The sequence below is a fragment of the Maniola jurtina genome, chromosome 17, assembly GCF_905333055.1.
Source record: "Maniola jurtina chromosome 17, ilManJurt1.1, whole genome shotgun sequence".
NCBI classification, from domain to species: Eukaryota; Metazoa; Arthropoda; class Insecta; order Lepidoptera; family Nymphalidae; genus Maniola; species Maniola jurtina.
Window position 1 is genome coordinate 9,402,385 of NC_060045.1, and position 20,779 is coordinate 9,423,163.

The 20,779-nt window shown below is 38.4% G+C and overlaps 1 protein-coding gene across 1 annotated transcript; it reads right to left on the reverse strand.

The window, feature by feature from the left end:
- Positions 1 to 4,206: 4,206 nt before the first annotated feature.
- On the reverse strand, positions 4,207 to 10,359 carry LOC123873551 (U-Kazal-Dg21.2-like). The gene is made up of 4 exons (XM_045918416.1): positions 10,224 to 10,359; positions 8,948 to 9,103; positions 5,395 to 5,601; positions 4,207 to 4,324 (listed from the first exon to the last, which is right to left on the reverse strand). The coding sequence occupies exons 1-4, from the start codon at positions 10,267 to 10,269 to the stop codon at positions 4,215 to 4,217; spliced, it is 519 nt and encodes a 172-aa protein (XP_045774372.1). The 5' UTR covers positions 10,270 to 10,359; the 3' UTR covers positions 4,207 to 4,214.
- Positions 10,360 to 20,779: the final 10,420 nt, after the last annotated feature.

Here is a 20,779-nt window from a genome sequence, read left to right on the forward strand (position 1 = left end):
TCACTTAATAACGGAAATAACATTAATTAAAGAAACACCTGAAAGGTACATTAATAACAGATATCTGTTTACGACTAAAAATTAAAACCATATTAAAAATGAGTCATAAAATCCTAGACTTTAATTACTATACAGGTTTTAAAGTAAACATAAAAATACGGTCGATTTTAAGATAAATATATTGATGGAATAAAGAATTAAGGAAAAAATGTTTTTTTTAGTAACCCCCGACCCAAAAAGAGGGGTGTTATAAGTTTGACGTATGTATCTTTCTGTGGAATCGTAGCTCCTAAACTAATGAACCGATTTTAATCTAGTTTTTTTTGTTTGAAAGGTGGCTTGATCGAGAGTATTTTAGCTATAATCCAAGAAAATCAGTTCAGGCTGTTTGAATGTTATCAGCTCTTTTCTAGTTAAGTGTAACCTTCACTTGTCGAAGGTGTTATAAATTTTTGATTTACACTTGTTGCACACCAAAGGAAAAAGCGACGCCGAGCCGAGCCGTGATAGACTAGTGGTTAAGACGTCCGCCTCGAATTCGGGAGGTCGAGGAATCGATCCCGGGCACGCGTCTCTAACTTTTCAGAGTTTTGATGAATATCACTTGTACCTGTAGAAGAAAACATCGCGAGGAAACCTGCATGCCTGAGAGTATCCTAAATTGTTCTCAAAGGTGTTAGGTTGTGTGAACTCTGCCAAACCGCACTTGGCCAGCGTGGTGGACTATGATTTTCCCACTAACCCTTCTCATACTGAGAGGAGACCCATACTCTGTAGTGAGTCGGATGGGTTGATCATGATGATGATGATGATGAAAGGAAAAACTATATGAAGATAAACCAAGCATTCAAAGGCGGCCTTGCCTAAAGCATCACTACCATCACACGAAAGTTAGTGTGTATGTGTGTGTGTGTATGTTTGTTACTCCTTCACGCAAAAACTACGGATTCGGCTAAAATTTGGAATGAAGATAGATAATATCCTGGATTAGCACATAGGGTACTTTTTATCACGGAAAATCAAAGAGTTCCCACGGGATTTTTCAAAATCCAGAAACCAACAAACTTCCCGTGGGAAATTTGTTGGTTTGTTCTTCAATCACCTCGCAACGGAGCAACGGATTGGCTTGATTTTATAGACATAGTTCTAACGTAGATATGGGTTATAGACCTGGAGAGTGACATAGGCTACTTTTATCACTCAAAATCGCAGAGTTCCCACGGGTATTTCAAAAACCTAAATCCACGTGAATGAAGACGCAGGCATCAGCTAGCTAGTTCCTTACAAAAATAAAAATTTAAAAGAGTTATAAGATAGAAAACTTGTCTCAAGAAAGCAAGCGCCTTCTTTAAGACTTATTCTATGATAAATTGAGTCTTAGAGCTCAAGAGGACTTAAAATTGAGTAATGGACTACTCCGCGTTTCTTAATCTGTTTATCGATAATTCGCAAAGCAAGGAAACCTTTTTAGTTTTTTAGGGTTCCGTACCTCAGAAGAAGAAAGGAAAACCTATGTTGTCCTGTCCGTCTGTCTGTCAGTTTGTCAAGAGCCTTTTTTCAGGAACGCCTGGAGTCAAAATATCAAATGTTATGGGTCTACAGTCTCTTGAAGCTGTGAAAAATCATACTTACTCGACACGACACGTAGTCATACAAATAGACTCTCTTACACGTGTACCTACTATAATACCTACTATAAATTTGTAATAGGTATCATTTTAGAACACTGAAACAAAGTAAAAATCATTTTATTATGAAAATGTGAAAAAATATTAAACATTACTACTTTAAGCGATGGTACATATTAGTAAGGCCCCAGGAATGTATTCCAAAGCTTCGCGTTTCAAAGGTTTTCCATTGGTTTTGATAAAGATTATATAAAGGCATTTTAGAGCATTAAATCACAACATAGTTCCCGGGATTTCTCGGGAGATTGCACAATATTCTCGACTTCGAAAACGCCGTATTTCCCGGAAATTCCCGAATCCGGGGTACCGGGAACGAAACCTTAGGCAAGGAGTAAGGTCACAGGCACGTCTGCAGGAAAAATCCAAAAGCGTTAATTTGCAGGACTACAGGACCGATAGCGTCATCAGGATTTGCTTTGCTTTGCATTTTAAAGGATTATTGAAAATCTTTTGATGCATTTGTAAAACTCTCGTCTCAAAGTACTTTCGTAGTTACCCAGTTCGAAAGGAAAAATGTAGGAAAAAGAAAACCAATTTTCAGGTTTTCTTAAGTGCATCGAGCTGTTATCGTCAGTCCTGGTTATTATCACTTATCTAATAAAATAATTTGAGTCGAAATTTTGAGATTTTTTTTCAAGATGTCCTTACACTAGCTATTTGGGAACTATCAGATTCTTGAAAAAAACCGGCCAAGTGCGAGTCAGACTCGCGCACCGAGGGTTCCGTACTCTGGTATTTTTCCAAAATTTTGCACGATAAATCATTAAATTAAATAAAATAAATAAATAAATCTTTATTATCTTGACAAAACAGTGTTTACAAACTTTAGTGTGAGTCCCTGCCTCCTGATGAAGTGAAAACTGTGTTTCAGGAGGCAATATCAAAATCATAAACTATTATGCTTAAAAATATATAAAAATCTGTTTTAGAATGTACAAGTAAAGCTTTCATCATAATATGATACCCCACTTGGTATAGTTATCTTAATTAAAATTAAAACACATTTTATTTATTTTTTCCGTGATGTAACCACAAATTCACGGTTTTCAGATTTATTCCTTTACTTGTACTATAAGGCCTACCTACCTGCCTTTCATGATTCTAGGTCAACGGGAAGCACCCTATAGGTTTTCTTGACAGACTCGACGGACGGGCGGACGACGGACGGGCGGACGGACGGACAGACAGACAGACAGACAGACAGACAACAAAGTGATCCTATAAGGGTTCCGTTTTTCCTTTTGAGGTACGGAACCCTAAAAAAGAATATGTCAAGTCGTGTGCGGAACCCACCGCATCAAGCTAACTATTATAGGTTGGGGATGCCTCGCACACCCGCACGTCACCCGCACTAACTCGGTGCGGGATAACGCAGGTGACGTGCGGATGCGGGGCACCCGCGCTACCCCACCTCATACCCTGATTACCATCTTGACCTGTCGAGAACTACACTTATATAATAGGTAGTCATATAGTATACTTGAACCCCAAATCTAATATTCATGACCGCATTCTTCATCCATCACATCCTGGCTGGTTTCCAAGAGACACGAAATTGTTTTTGTTTTCCAGTCGACAGCAAGATGAACTTACTATTTGCCAATCAAGATAGTATAAGAAAACTTGTTTTTATTGGAAAAGTTATGCCATAGCGGAAAATAAAGTGGAAATCTTGAAATTAAAAAGAAGGTATTATAAAACTGTGATTAATTCTTTAGCGAATTTCCTTATCTACCATTTTTTTAGTGCTGTTGTACCCATAACCCATATCCATATTTAATATTATAAATGCAAGTGTCTCTCTGTCTGTCTGCTAACTTTTCACGGCCCATCTTTTTAATCGATTTAACGAAAGGTACAGCTTGCATCCCGAAGATGGACATAGGTTACTTTTTGTCACGGAAAATTAAAGAGTCCAATAGATTAAAAAAATCTGAATCCTGCACATGGATGAATTCGCGGGCGGGCGATCAGTCAGTCAGCTTTCGCTTCAATATATTTAGATTTGTTTGCTTGTTGTAACTTATATTTTTATTTATTCAAACTAAATAAAGAGAAAAATAAGACAAAACAAGATAAGAGAAAATTCAATAAGCTCTCTTGCTTTGACCAGAGATAAAGTTAAGGTTGATTTAAAAGATTCTCGTCAACTACTTAGAGAGTGTTGGAGATTCCCACAATACTGAAAAAACTTAGAAGCTTAGTGGTTAGGACGTCCGCCTGCTAATCGGAGGTCGGTGGTTCAATTCCTTTAACTTTTCGGTGTTGTGTGCGTATTAAGTAATTAATTAATATCACTTTCTTTAACGATGAAGGAAAACATCGTGAGGTCCTGCTTGCCTAAGAGTTCTCCATAATGTTCTCAAAGGTGTGTGAAGGCTGCCAATCCGTACTTGGCCAGCTGGTAGCTATGATCTAAACTAAACTCTTCTCATTCTGAGAGGAGACCTGTGCTCTGTAGTGACCCGGCAATGGGTTGATCATGATTATGATGATGAATAAAACTTCGAGACTCTAAAGGTATGTTTAGGTATTGTAATCATCATAATTGAACATATTGGATAATACAATTTTCTCTTTAAAAATGTTCTTCATTAGGTGACGCTGGCAAAACTGAAGCGGTACTTCTACGTATCCTGTAAATATAAAAGATAAAACCAGTCAAGTGCAAGTCGGACTTGCACACGAAGGGTTCCGTACAAGAGAAAACACAATGTACTGAGTTTTTAATCTGCGTGGCGGCCATTTTGAAATTTGCCATCTTGGTTTTTGAATTGTTTGTTGTTATAATTGCAATAAATAAATGTACACTAATAACAATTAAATACTATTGATATTTTGAATTGATAATCAAATAAAATGTAAAATAATAATAGTTTATAGAATTAATTAATTAATATTGTGTTACTTGCCTTCTTTATTCTAACAATTTATAATTAATGTCATACTATGAATTGTAACAAAATAATAATGCTTGTGTCTACTGAAATATATGAATTATTATATTTAATGAACTAATGATTGGAAATTTTATCCAATCATTAGTTCATGCTTTATTTATTTATTTTATTTATAACTGCAATAGAAATAAACACTGTTATTTCAGCTCTCTACCCATTACGGTTCATGAGATACAGCCCGCTAACAGACAGACAGATGAACGGACAACAGAGGCTTAGTTAACATAGGGTGCGGTTGGCATTCTTCGGTTAGAGAACCCTAAAAAGGATCATAGCACCCATTAAAAGCGACATGTCTCTCTTATCGAGAAATAGATTTTTGTTGTTTGCCGTGGGCAATGAACTTGGGGCCATTGATTCGTCGTTCCTATTAAAAAGATCTTACAAGGCGGTTACTGCCTTGCCTGGTGACAGAACGACTGGCTCGTTTTTACGCACAGGCTACCTACCTAGCTGTTCCGTCTTACAAATAAAGTCTACTAGAAGATATCACTACCCTCAGCAAAATTACGAGAAGTATGAATTACGGGACTTCGTACGCATAGATTTAGAGTTTTTAAATCCCGTGGGAAATGTTTGCCTTTCCGAGATAGTAGCCTATCATATGTCACTCTCCAGGTCTTTAACTATATTCATGCAAGAAAACACGCTGGTCTGTTTCTCCGTTGCGACGTGATTGAAGAACAAACCAACAAACAAACAAACACACTTTCGCATTTATAATATACCTAAGTAGTGATTCATACCTGAATAATCTTCATCTCCTCTACAGTTAATCATGTCAAGGTAGCAGCCATTATTGAAAGTCCTGTATACATAGCCTCTGTATTTGGAAGCTGCACAAACTGGGCGGTAGTGGCTTGGGCAGAAGACTGGGCAAGACTCGCCGTACATCCGCCGAGAAAGGGAGAAATGTTCCTTGATGCAGAATCGTAGAGGCGTTTTGACGAAATCTGTAAAAAAATGCAACAGATGACTTTGTGGTGGAACGGTTGACCTAGTTGTGACAACGCATATCAATCGATTGCGATTGTTAAGCAACATTGACCCAAGTCGGTAACTGGGTGGGTGACTAAATTTCCGAATTTGGCATTTTTGTTTTCTCCGTGCCTCGGAGACTTCGGTTCCGGTTATGATCACTAACATCTGATAGAAACTGTAACTTAATTTAAAAGAGTCGAAATTTCGTACTCTCAAAGTCGAGTTGTGTGCGGTAAGATTTGGTAACCCATCGTATTATTCGAAGAGAACTTCTACCATTATAGGTTTAATGGAAAGGTGTCATGACCCTCAGCAATGAGGAAAACGACTATAAAGAAGACTATTAAGCTCACAGGGAGGCCTGCTTCTAATTCGAATATTAGGTATAGGTATTATACTTAACCTCTGAACTAATTGATCTAAACCTAATTTAAATTGATAGTGTTATCATTTTCACAATATTCCCTGCAATAAAGCGGCTTAGACACGTCAGTTTTTAGTTTAGAGATAGTATAGGGGTTTTTTTTTCTCTCTCGTCTGGCTTTACAAAGATTAGCCAATGTCAAGTTTGTAGTTATTTGTAACAAGTTAGATAAACTATACAAGTATGGACCCCGTCTGTGCCGGCGCTCGCCGACATACGCACGGCATCCCCTTAGAGCGCTTTCCAGTCAGTTTTAACAAAAAAAAAAAAAAAACACTCCAAAAAGGCAGAGCACGCCCGCCAGCAAACACCAACACAGACGAAGTCCTTAGTATAGGGTTGTACCCATAGGTTGTAACTTGTACCCATAGATAAAAGAGCGTTTCTTTCTTTTATCTATGGTTGTACATATATTAAGAGATCATAAAATGTTGATCTGTAGAGGATACCTACACGTATATGTTACAGCTATAAAAACCGGCGTTTTGTGGAATAATAAATGCGCACATAAATTGAATAACATTAAGGAAAACTCCAGCAATTACTCGCAGGTCAGTTACAAGATGAAGGGAAATCGTACAAATCTAATGATGATGCATTTATTTAATGCTCTGCAGCTGGCTGGGCTTTCGAGTTCAGACTCAGACATTATTTTAATTATTTTTTAACCCTCGACCCAAAAAGAGGGGTGTTATAAGTTTGACATGTGTATCTGTCTGTGGCATCGTAGCTCCTGAACTAATGAACTAATTTTGATTTAGTTTTTGTTTTGTTTGAAAGGTGGCTTGGTCGAGAGTGTTCTTAAGCTATAATCCAAAAAAATCGGTTCATCCGTTTGAAACTTATCAGCTCTTTTCTAGTTACTGTAACCTTCACTTATCGCGGATGTTATAAATTTTTAATTTACATCTTGTCTTTCTGCGTTAACTGTCGTTAATGGGTAGGTGTAAATCAGTGACAGCTTAGTGGTTAAGACATCCGCCTCCTAATCGGAGATTGGGGGTTTGATCCCGGGTACGCACCTCTAACTTTTCGGAGTGCATTTTAAGTATTAATTAAATTTCACTTGCATTAATGGTGAAGGAAATCATCGTGAGGAAACCTGCACATTGTTTCCTAGGAGTTTTCCATAATGTTCTAATTTTACTTTAAAATTAGCTGTGTGAAGTCTGCCAATCCGCACTTGGCCAGCGTGGTAGACTATGACCAAACCCCTTCTTTTTCTGAGGGGAGACCCGTGCTCTGTAGTGAGCCGGCGGTGGGTTAATTATGATAAAGGGGTAGGTATAACTAAGTTAATAGTCACACCGATAAAATTATTCTAATCCACTCAAAACATTATAAAACTCCGAATAGTGCAATTGTATTTATAAAAACCGGTCAAGTGCGAGTCGGACTCACACACGAAGGGTTCCGTACCATGGTTTATTAGAACACTTTTTTTGTAATGTAACCATAAGTTTACGATTTTTGGATTTTTCCCTTTACTTGTGCTATAAGGAACTAACTGCTACCTGCAATTGTATGCAGCCACACGCATTTGTGAAAAATATACGTGCATAGGGCTACATATTTCCACATGTCGCAGAGTTCTGCGGAAAAAATTGCACGGTGAAATTTTGCAGTGCGGGCTTACCCTAAGCCCTTATCCCAAATTCGCGGAAAAAATACGTATCTTCTAGTAACATAAACCAACTTTTAAAATAAACTATAGTGGCGCCAGGAAAAACATTTTCTGCTCATCGATTATGTGAGTTAGGAAGATTAATGTGACATATATACAGACGCCGACAAATGTCTTTTGCCCGTATGAACTTGGAGGAAAACCTTGTAAATTAACGACATCGATGTTTTTCCAATAAATTCCCGCATTTGTCGCCTACTATCTAGGTATATCTAGGTAATAAAGCGTTAAGTGAAACGGTTTTTCCATTACTTTTTTCCTAGCTAGCTATACCTATCTACTTTATAAAGAAGATAGCACTCTTAGAATAGTTGGGTTTACTCATTAGCAAGTTGTTTTTAACCCCCGACCCAAAAAGAGGGGTGTTATAAGTTTGACGTATGTATCTGTGTATCTGTGTATCTGCGTATCTGCGTATCTGTCTGTGGCATCGTAGCTCCTAAACTAATGAACCCATTTTAATTTAGTTTTTTTTTTTGTTTGAAAGCTGGCTTGATCGAGAGTGTTCTTAGCTATAATCTAAGAAAATCGGTTCAGCCGTTTGAAAGTTATCAGCTCTTTTCTAGTTTCTGTAACCTTCACTTGTCGGGGGTGTTATAAATTTTTAATTTATACTTGCTGAGTGTGTAATAATTACAAGAATTTCAAAATTGAAAGGCACCTACTTACTATTTAGTAGTTTTAAGTTGACGTAAAGGAATTATCACCGTTAGGTATCTTAGCTCTTTGAATATGATTTGATGATGATTTGCTTTTACTTTTAACTTTTATTTTTGTGCATTTTTGTGCATACCACTCAGTGGTATTCGATTCGTTAATCGTATTCGTAAAAATACTCGTACGATTCGAAGCGGCCGTCTTATAAAATGTAGTAGGTACGTTCATGCACTAAGTATTTGATTCATAGATATTTTGACGAATCCGTATAATTTTACCTAGGTACTCTGAATAAACATATAGACTACTTTTTACATTCCTATCATACGTAAATAAAAGGTATGTTTTATTCAAATTGTTATATGAGTGTCTATATCACACAAATGCTTTCTAAATACAAAAAAGTTCTGAAATTATGCGTTGTCTAGTTATTTTCATGTATTACAAATAAGATTGTGAGATACTTTGCTACTAGGTTTTTAACAGGCATTTCCCATACATACCTGTTCAAAGCAAGCCTGTTTTCGTCTCTGTGGCTAAACTGTGATCTTACCTGAATCATGGCACTTAGCATAGCCCTCCATAGCGCAACGATTAGGGAACATCTTGTAGGTCTTCTTGTTTATGTCAAAAGCACATACCATGTCATTTTCTACATTTTCGGTAGGACAGTCGATTTGGCATTCTTGGCTATATACGGTGAAAATTACTGAAAAATTCAATAGGAATTTTTACATAACAATATACACATAACATTTTTATGAGTAGGTAAGTACAGTTTTCGTACAACATAATACCCTAGTGGTTAACACTTCGACCTACCATTCGGGGGTCCGGGTTCGATCCTTCTAAGTTTTCGGGTGTATGTGAGTTTTGAGAAAACAAATCTACTTGTGATAGCGGAGAAGGAAAACATCGTGAGAGTTCCCCATAACGTTCTCGAAGGTATGGTTAGTCTGCCAAGTCACACTTGGTCAACATGGTGGACTATGCCTAAAGACTAAACCTTTTTTTATTCTGAGAAAAGGGCCGGTGATGTTTTCCTTCACCGTTAAAGCAAGTGAGATTACATTGCTTAAAATGATCGAAGTGATCGAATCCCCGACCACTCGAATAGGAGGCGGACGTCTTAACCACTGGGCTGCTACACACTATTACTCTACTTTACTCGTTTAACACAAAAGTCTTTATTCTCTATGTCGACCCATTCCCAAGTCACAGAACGACGATAGACAGATAATAATAAGTAGGTATTGTATAAAATACATAGCATGTTCGTGAAATGTATAAGATTATGCGATAAAATTCAGTTTACATGGCGAATCCGATTTGGGGGAATCCATCAAGGAACGAGAAGTTGATTGATAAGGTAAAGTGAGGGGAAAATTTGATTTCCGCTGTTTAACGGCCTGGCCACGAGGATGAGCGGCGCGAACGGCGAAGCGGCGGGCGGGGCGACAACCCGCGTGGTACAGTTGAGGGCCACGGGAAGTCACGTTCGCCGCCACAACCGGCCGAGAGCGATATGTCGCCTATGTTGCCGTCAAAAAGCCGGCTTTACCAAAGTTTTCCCGATATTGCTTAGAAAGTAATAGTTTTTTGGTTCAAAACATAATACTTGGAAGAGTACATGATTTGAATAGATATTGATCGATACCAGAACGAGTGTCGAAACCTTAGATTTATATTCTTGTGAATATTCAACCAGAATCGGAGAAAAAAGTCAATGCGGCTAGATTTCGCGGCAAAAAGAGTTCTAAATTCGTTTGATTAAAAAAATTCTATTGAAATATCTTTTTCTTTTATGGAAAAAGTTTGAAGAATCTTACCATTCAAAATAACAATTGCAGTAACTATTTTATTATTATTTTTCATTTCAATTACGTACACGCAGTTAGAAAATCAATCAGTTTGCGAAAGATTTAAATTACCTAGCTATGCATTAAGATAAAACTTGATAATGTTTTTAGTAGGCAAACAATAAAATAGGTAATTTGGGTTGCAACCCTGGTCACCAGATAAACCATTGCAGTCCGTACCCTTTGTCCCCAATACTGGCAGGAACGATCAGCGACTATGAAGTTGGATCATGGTGGCTTTGGCAGATAACAGGTAACAAAGATGTATAAAAACTTTTGTCAAAGTGGTATTTTCCATTTTCAAAGTACTAAAACTATACCAAGTGGGGTATTATATTAAAGGCTATTACTCGTACATCCTAAAACAGATTTTTATTCATTTTTATGAATAATAGTTTTTGATTTATCGTGCAAAATGTTGACAAAAATACCCGAGTACGGAACCTTTGGTGCGCGAGTCTGACTCGCACTTGGCCGGTTTTTTTTTAATATTTTCTTCAGAATAATATTAATATTAAAAATCAAAATGTCTTTCGAGATGATGTCTTCAAAACACCGTGCAGTATTGCACTTATTTTCTTTACCTAAATTAAGAACTGAAAAATAGCTTACCGTCATATAAAGCAAAATATTTACAACCAACAATGGAGACCAGAGAGAACGGAAACACAATGCTAGGGAAAATTGTGAATGTGAATTCCCCTTTTGAATATTTGGCTTTTCAACACAATACGTCTTATCTATATTTTTATTTTTGTCATATAATATTGCAACGAAGAGAAATGCATTCGTTTGCGAAATCTCTTTGATAGATGTTTGATGTTTTTAACCCCCGACCCAAAAAGAGGGGTGTTATAAGTTTGACGTGTGTATCTGTGTATTTGTCTGTGGCATCGTAGCTCCTGAACTAACGAACTGATTTTAATTTAGTTTTTTTGTTTGAAAGGTGGCTTGATCGAGAGTGTTCTTAGCTATAATTCAAGAAAATCGGTTCAGCCGTTTGAAAGTTATCAGCTCTTTTCTAGTTACTGTAACCTTCACTTGTCGGGGGTGTTATAAATTTTTAATTTAAGTACACTTGTTGTCATATAATATTACTACGAAGAGAAATGCATTCGTTTGCGAAATTTCTTCGAAAGATTCCACCGTTTGATGTTTTTCGAAATTTGGTTTTATACCTTTTGACTATTGACGATCACACTGGCGCATGCTGAGGTCTTATAAATGGGAGGTCCCCGGCTCGATTCCTGACAGGGGCAATTCGGGAACTTGTAATTTCTCAGTTGTCTCTTTCTGGTCTGGTGGAAGCACAGAAGGCTGCGGCGTAGCTAGATACCGGCCTACGGGCAAAGCCGTGCCGCCAAGCGTTCCGGTACGTTACCGTATAGAAATCGATAAGAGGTATGGGTATAATAACCGATACACCCCCTCCAGGTTTGCCCTTAGACTGCATCACCCCTTACCATCAGGTGAAATAGCAGTCAAGGGCTAACTTGTAATGGAATTTAAAAAAAAATGTCTTTCTGTCTGATTCATGATCAACCCATCGCCGACTCACTACTGAGCATGGGTCTTAAAAAGAAGAGTTTGAGTCATAGTCTGCCACGCTGGCCCAGTGTGGATTGACAGACTTCACACACCTTTAAGAACATCATAGAGCTTTCAAGTATTCAGGTTTCCTTCACCGACTAAGCAAATGATATTTAATTACGCCCATAACTCCGAAAAGTCAGACCTGTGTGTCCAGAATCGAAACCTGGACCGCCGACAACGAGTCTGACGTTTTAATTACTAGGCTATTACGTACCGCTTATTATTCGCTCAAACACTAAGTTGATTTATTCCAGAAAAAAATATAAATACAATTCACTAGAAAAGTAGCTCTGGCGAAATCTAATCTTCTTGTGTATTCGTTTAACTAGGACTTCTGCTAGATACGAGTAGGTACTTAGTAATTCAGTGGTTTTTAGCTCTTTATAGACAGTGAGATGTTATAATAATAGAGGAGCGAACCTAAACAATCAAAAAATCGCTTAAGTGCAAGTGGACTCGCATCTGAAGGGTTCCGTACCATCAAGTAGAAGAAATCTCAAAGCAGTATAATACAAAATCGCTCCAACAGCTGCTATACAACATTGCAGGTTAATGACGGACAGCGCCATCTATGATTAGTTAACATATTAACACTTCAATCAAATTTTTTTTGATTGGCCATTTGGAATTGAATTAGCCTCGAGGCCCGTACCCCGTCTTGACCAAGGTTAAACGGAGAAGACCCCGCTGCGAATTTTTTTTTGACACAATCACTGGATTTTTTCTTTACTCGTGCTATAAGATCGAGCTAGTACCCTATATTACCTTATCTTGACAGACAGACAATGAAGTGATCCTATAAGACTTCCTTTTTTCTTTTTGATGTACAGAATCATGAAAAATTCCTCCATATACCTTATCATAAAGAATAGAAGAAGAAATCAATTTTGAAAAATAGCACCTAGCATTCCAATTAGGTTTAGGCCATTTTGAAGGACGTTGCATCCTCTAGTCATGTTATATCATCTCACTGTCTATTAGCTACACCGTACAAAGATTTAATGAAGCACTCCCATGAGAAATCTGTTCTAGCTGCAAACAGTATCATTAACTGAAAATGCGATTTTCTTTTCGCAGACTTTTTCACTTTTTAGTTTGAATTCCGCAATCAGCTGTTTACAGGGTTACATTTTAGTTTTAAACAAATTGTTTGAGTTCTCACTATATTATCTCCCACGGGTATCACGTGGTATCATGCTACAAGACTAATTTTTTAAAGGTACCTTCAAGTCAAGAGTGAATAGGCATCTTCAAGGCAGGCGCGCTTCACCTTAGCCTTCATCATCATTCGTCAGCAGGTCTGATTGCAGCCAAATGCTAGTCTCTAAAAAAAACCGGCCAAGTGGGAGTCAGACTCGTGCACTGAGGATTCCGTACTCAGGTATTTTTTCCGACACTTTGGACGATAAATCAAAAACTATTATGCAAAAAAATAAATAAAAATCTGAGTTGGAATGTACAGGTAAAACCCATTCATAATATGATATCCCACTTGGTATCTAGTTATCTAACTTTGAAAATTGAAGCACATTTTGATTATAAGCAATAATAGTGTACGTACAATTTATTCTTATGAATGGCGTAGTATAATTATTTTGGGCTGAGTGCATTTGCGAGCGCGTGGGGACCTACCTACCTTTGTAAAATTACAGGTATTCCAAAAACCAGGTTGTTCAGAAATGAAATTTTATCGAAAATGTGATTAAATCTCACCGAAATCAATCGGCCGTTTAATATTTTCTGATGGAATTAATTTTACGAAACAAAATTAATCGGGTCGCGTTTCGTTATATTGGACACGCGCAGGATTACGTTGAAATAAATGATTTCGTTTTGTCAATGTAATTATACTTATACATATTTAAAGTAAAATATTTAATATATAATACTTACGCCAATTATAAGCACGCAAATTGTTCGAGATCATAATTATGTTGTATGTAATAAGATAATATGAAATAAGCAATTTATTTGTTTATTTATTCACGGTCGGGGGAGAAATTACATTTTATTTGACAAACAAAGTTTTTCAATGAAATTTAATAAACAACCTAAATCATTCATCATTAGTTGCATTTTGATGATTCTGCGCAAAGCTCGTAAGGGCTTACTTCAATAACGATTTATTTTTTAAGTTCATGATAATAATAATAATTGGAGTCATCACAACGCGAAGGTCTCGACTCTCGACTATGGTCTCGCAGTTTTACGTTCAGTCTGTTGCAATTTTGTTCATTTTGTAAAGAGTCGAAACGCATTGGTTCACTAAGTGGTAGTCAAGTAGCCGCATAGATTAATTATTTTACCATACAAAGTATGCGAAAATTGCCGCATGAATACAAATAAATATAATGTCGTCTCGTATGATAAATCAAGGCTGGTATTTTCTACGCAGATCATTAAACCACCCTGCGTTTCTCCCCCTTAAATCCTTTGATATAAATATCCATCTTTGCTAATACATAATGTAGACTTTTAAAAATTCCGTAGGAACTCTTTGATTATTTTCGTAGTAAATATTAATGGCGCTAAGTAAAACAAAATTAGAACAATTTTATTTATTAGCTACGGAATTACAGGACCAATAAAAGGGTTCGCGTTTCACACAAACGACAGGAAAGTGGGTAAATGGGACATAATGGACCCTTTGTATGTTTTTCGTCCAATAATGGCATTCAAGATGTTTGCAAAGTTAAGGTCGGAGGTCATCTGGGTTAGAATTTTTTGCCTGTAATATTTCCGACGAAAAATTTCGGAACAATAATTCTGAACGATTTCTGGCCGCAAAACGCGTCGCATTTCTTCGCCGCATCTGGATAGGTACTTATCTACTTATCCATACTAATACTATTAATGCGAAAGTGTGTCTGTCTGCTAGTAATAGTATAAATATGAAAGTGTGCTGTCTATCTGTCTGTCTGCTAGATTTTAACGGCTCATCCGTTTAAACTATTGTGACGAAATTTGGTGCAAAGATAGCTTTCATCCCGGGGAAGGACATAAGCTACTTTTGGAGCCGGAAAATCAAAGAGTCCCCACGGGATTTAAAAAAACCTAAGTCCACGTGGATTAAGGCAAGTCCTTACTCCCTGCCTGATTCATCAATGCCCAAACCAAACCCTTTGAATCTAGAAAATTGTACACAGAGTTTCTCTTTATTAATCCATCCATCATCCATCCATCAGCCTGTAAGCGTCCACTGCTGGACATAGGCCTTTCCAAGAGCGCGCCACCAAACACGGTCCTCCGCCTTCCTTATCCACCCGCTCCCCGCCACCTTCTTCAGGTCATCGGTCCAGCGGGCAGGAGGTCGTCCTACACTGCGCTTACCGGTACGCGGTCTCCACTCCAGAACACGTCTGCCCCAACGGCCGTCGGTTCTGCGACAGACATGACCTGCCCATTGCCACTTCAGCTTGCTAATCCTTTGAGCTATGTCGGTCGCTTTTGTTCTCCTGCGAATTTCCTCGTTCCGGATTTTATCCCTGAGAGTAATACCCAACATAGCTCGCTCCATAGCGCGCTGAGCGACTTTTAGTTTGTGGACGAGGCCAACTGTCAGTGTCCACGTTTCAGCTCCATACGTCATCACAGGTAGGACACACTCATTAAAGACCTTAGTCTTAAGGCTTTGCGGTATCGACGATTCGAAGACCTGACGTAGCTTTGAAAATGCTGCCCAGCCCAGCTGGATTCTTCTGTCAGCCTCCTTGTCGAAGTTGTTTCTACCGAATTTTATAATCTGGCCGAGGTAGTTATATTCCTGAACAACTTCGATGCTGACATTGCCGACGGTGACGGGTCTTGAGGTAACGTGTTCGTTAAACATGACTTTCGTTTTGTCTATATTCATCTCAAGACCTACTCGTCTGGAAGAACAGCTAAGCTCGATCAGCATTTCCTCAAGGTGTTGCAGCGATTCAGCCAGTATGACTATGTCATCCGCAAATCGCAAGTGTGAGATATTTTCGCCATTCACGTTTATGCCTCGACCATTCCAGTCCAATACCTTAAACACGTCTTCTAAAGCACAGGTGAAAAGTTTGGGAGATATTACATCTCCTTGCCTCACACCTCTCCGTATAGGGATCGGATTCGTTTGTTGGTCTTGAACTTGGACGGCCATGGTGGCGGAGTCATACAAACATCTCAACACTTGGATATAATGCCAGTCGACTTGGCATCGCTGTAATGAATCCAGAACAGCCCAGGTCTCGATGGAATCGAAGGCTTTCTCGTAGTCTACAAACGCTAGACAGAGTGGCAGATTATACTCCTGAGTCTTCTGCATAATCTGCCGTAACGTGTGGATGTGGTCAACGGTACTGTAGCCTTTCCGAAACCCAGCCTGCTCCGGAGGCTGAAATTCGTCAAGTCTTCGGGCGAGACGATTCGTAATAACCCGCGAGAACAGCTTGTAAATATGGCTTAGAAGTGAGATTGGTCTGTAGTTCTTAAGTAGACTCTTATCTCCTTTTTTGAAAAAGAGTACGGTGACACTTCTACTCCATTTTTCCGGTGTTGTGCCAGTTTTGATGACGGTATTAAAGAGGTCTTTAAGCTTGTTAAGAATTGGCTTTCCTCCTGCGCGCAGGAGCTCCGCTGTAATACCGTCATCACCTGGGGCTTTATTATTCTTCAGCTGTCCGAGGGCTATACTAATCTCACCTACGTCGATATCCGGGAGGTCATCGGTATAGTGGCGCACAAGTCTTGCACGTTGGTCGTTCGTGGTTTGGGTGGGTGCAGGTTTCGAAGCATGGGCAGAGTAAAGCTGCCCGTAAAACTGCTCGATCTCCGCTAACACCTCTGGTTTCGAAGCAACAGTTCGGCCATCCGATGTTCTCAACTTCGTTAAATGGCTCCTCCCAAGACTCTTAGCGAATACTTTAGCCCCCTTATTACGTTCAATCGCATCTTTTATATTGCGAGTGTTGGCAGCACGCATATCGAAACGTATTCGCTTTTTAATGAGCTTGTTTAGAGACCGCCTCTCTGACGAAGTTGAGGACATTTCCCGTCTTTGCTGCATCAAATCCAGGGTCTCGCTAGAGATCTTGGATGAAAAGGTTTTGCCTTCTTTTCGGCAAAATTTACCACCCACTTCCCGAACGACATCCACAAGATCGCCATATTTCTGATCAACCTCGTCGGTGGTTTCCAGCAATTCGAATCGGTTCCTAAGTTCTAATTGGAACTTTTCTGTTGCAACTATGGGTTGGCGTGGTCTCGGGCGAAGAGTTGACCCCATCAAACGTCGTCTCTGGAGCTGAAGGTCTATATTCAGAGAGCCTCTTACGAGTCGGTGATCACTTCCAGTATTAAATCTATTGATCACGGAGACATCTCTGAATATATCCCTACGATCCGTCATGATGAAGTCAATCTCGTTTTTGGTCATGTTATCGGGGCTCTGCCAAGTCCACTTCCTATGGGCACTTTTCTTGAAAAATGAGTTCATTAAGAACATACCCTTCCTCTCTAGAAAGTTGACCAGCATTTGCCCCCTGTGGGGGCAAATGCTGGTCAACTTTATTAATATACCCCCTTTATTAATATAGACAAGAAATAAGGCTGGATTTTTTAATTTCCTACCTGAACGAATTTCAAATTTGATTTATTTATTTTATTGTTTATTTAACTTACTTTTTCTTTCTTTTCTTACTAACTACAGTCCTACACAATTCCATGTGGTTCGATTAGGTAACTTTGATTCCAGCAGTGGCCGCCAGGTTTTACATGCACATTATGCATGCACACGAATGTAAGCACTCTGAAAACAAAATATGTCCTTTTTATGGACTGTTTAAAGTCCTTTTGTTTGCATCAATTTATTTATTGTTCGGTTAAACAAACACTGACCTGAGGTTTTTGTGTAAGTAATAAGTAAAGTTACGTATACATATAATTCATGCAACATTTGTAGGCCTATTCCGTACTAGCTGATACCCGCGACTTCGTTCGCGTGGATGTAGGTTTTTTAAATTCCCGCGGGAACTCTTTGATTTTCCAGGATAAAAAGTAGCCTATGTGCTAATCCAGGGTATAATCTATCTCCAATCTAAATTTCAGCCCAATCCGTCCAGTAGTTTTTGCGTGAAGGAGTGACGAACATACACACACACACACACACACACATACAAACTTTCTCCTTTATAATATTAGTGTGATCTCAGTCTATGTGATAATTTGCTTTGTTCATATGTTGTTATTCAGCCATTGCATTCAGACGAAATTGGCAACTGCACGGATGTAGGAAGTAATTAATACTCAATTGTAATTGGGCAACTGATTTTGAGAAAAAACAAATAAAAAAAAAAGAGTGAGTGAGACGCCAAAATATATACAGCGGGTTTTTTTAACTGGGACAGTATGGAGAAATCCAAAACCATAGGAGATACAGGGAAACTGTCTGAGAAAACTTCAGCTCTATTTTGTGAAAACAATTTTGGGATAGTCAATTAATTTTTTATAAAGAAAAATACCTATTTAAGGTACTTATAGCTTTTGTACCTAACTAATTTTAAACATCTCTATTGTTATAAAATGTAATATATTCGAGCCTCGCAAATCGAGGACATTACTCATTAGTCATAGCTCAATTATTCGAAAAGCGCTTGAATGCATTTGGGTATAAATTATTGTTTGGGACGAATTGGTTTTAGTGCAATTTTCCTCTTTGTTTGGGTTTTTACTGTCAAAAACAAAGAAATAACGTCATGTTCCTTAAATATCAACATACAAGCAACGAGGTCATGACCGCCGACCGTGAACATTTGAAGACCTCTATGGCGCAATGGTCAGCGTTGTGGTCTTATTAGTGGGAGGTCCCGGGTTCGATTCCCGGCAGGGGGTTGGAATTTTATAATTTCTAAATCTCTGGTCTAGTTTGGTGGGCTAGTGGCTTAGGCCGTGGCTAGTTACCACCCTAGCGGCAAAGCCGGCACGATGCCGTGTAGAAACCAAAGAGGTGTGGGTTTAATAAAAACTCCCATACCCCAAGGGTAGCTCGCTTCCACCTTAGACTGCATCATCACTTACCACCAGGTGAGATTTCAGTCAAGAACTAATTTGTAGCTGAATAAAAATAAGATAAAAAAGAAGCAGCAGATAAACCGCAATATCCTTGCCGTCTTTCTAGGAATTTGTTTTACTGTTTCTTGTTTATTCCGATATCGAAGCGTATTGGGAAAATTGAACTGTTATAGTTTTGAATAAGGTGATAAACTAAAATATACAGATGAATCAATCTATAAAATGGTTATAGCCTAGTGGTGAAGTCGGAGAGCCCAGGGTTCGCTCCCGGGCAGGCACCTCCAACTTTTCGGAGTATACTTTGCGTTATGGAATTTGTTTTAAGGGATTAAGAATCACTTGCATTAACGGAGAAAGAAAACATTGTGATGAAATTTTCATGCGTGAAAGTCATCCAGAATTTTCTCAAAGGTGTGTGAAGTCTGCCAATCCGCACTTGGATGGTATGGTGGAGGGGCATTTTCCTGAGAGGGGATCCGTGCTCAATAGTGAGTCAGCAATGGGTTGATTATGATGAATCAATCAATCAGCCCGTTTGCATTCATTGCTTATACAGGCATTCCCGGGAAAGATACCACACACGGTACTTCATCTTCTTCATCCCTCCCGCCGCGTTCCCACATGGTGCAGATCGTCCCACGCTGCGTTTAGTATACCGTCTCTACCCCAGCATACGTCTGTCCCAGCGAACGTATATTATGAGTAAGTAAATGTGACTCCAACTAATTGGGACTAATTTACGTTTTAAGAGGGGTCTCTCCGTCACTCGCTTTATACAAACGTAGTTCCAATTTCATTTGAATATTAAGCAACCAAAGTCCATGAAATTTTGCATACATATTCTCAAATGAAATTGGAACTATGATTGTATGAAGCGAGTGACGGAGAGAGCCCTGTTAATATTAGCCGTTAGTTAAGATATTTAGAGTAGGTAAGTGAGAGATGTGAAGAGAGGCATTCTGTCGCACACACCTGGATGCAGTTTCTTAGGTAGATTAGGTTAGCTTCAGGTCATCATATAATGTAAAATTCTACATCTAACATTGATGCAGACGTTAAGGTTAGGTTACAATATAAGAATCCTAGAATAAAAGTAAAATTCTATCTTCGTTTCCTTCAATAATCCTTCTGGCTGCCACTTACAACAGCGAGGTAACATAAAAGTAACATAAATAGTCGAATGAAGACATATCAAGAGAAGATGTCATAAAAGAGAGCAGGAGATTCAATATGAATTGCATAAATTCTCCTGTGACATACTTACCTACCTAATTATTTCCTTGAAGTCGTATAATAGTTATTGGAAATAGAAGAGAGTGCACACGATTGCAGTAGATATATTATATTTTATAACCCCGTAGGTACAAATACGCGTGGGTATAACAAAGCTTTGGCGTGATATAATTGGACGTATTTTCTGAAAATCTTTCGAACCTCACAATTCTAGGTTGAAACGTTTGATAGGAAATAGAGTTGGTGCGTAGGTTGGTAGGACGCCGCTTTTGCCCGTAGCTGATAATAAAATACCAAAGCATTGCTGATAAAACATCAAAGCCTTGATACGGAAATATTATAGAACTGAGTTCTAATTTGCAATAAGGTTTCGATTTTAATAAAGGTAGGTATTGCATCCGTGTAGCATGTCTTTGATAAAACTTCCTAGTTCCTATTATACAACTTTCCTTAATATTGTCACCAAGGAAATAATTACATCGTAGCAGGTTTCATGCGATTCATATTGAATCTCCCGCTGGGCGATTCTTTTTTATGACGTAGGCTTTCTTGAGCTGCCTTCACATGACTTAGCGAAAAATTATTACGAGTAACCCATAGTAGCTTTATATTACTATACGAATTCTTCTTTTTTTGTATGTTTTTGTAAAACTACTAAACAAATA

Bases quoted from the DNA above. Each gene is read 5' to 3' on its own strand.
- LOC123873551 (XM_045918416.1), bottom strand. From the start codon at position 10,269: ATGAAAAATAATAATAAAATAGTTACTGCAATTGTTATTTTGAATG. The intron at 9,104-10,223 runs GTAAGATTCTTC...TGAATTTTTCAG, and splicing joins TGCAATTGTTATTTTGAATG to TAATTTTCACCGTATATAGC. The intron at 5,602-8,947 runs GTAAGATCACAG...ATTTTTTTACAG, and splicing joins TGCTAAGTGCCATGATTCAG to ATTTCGTCAAAACGCCTCTA.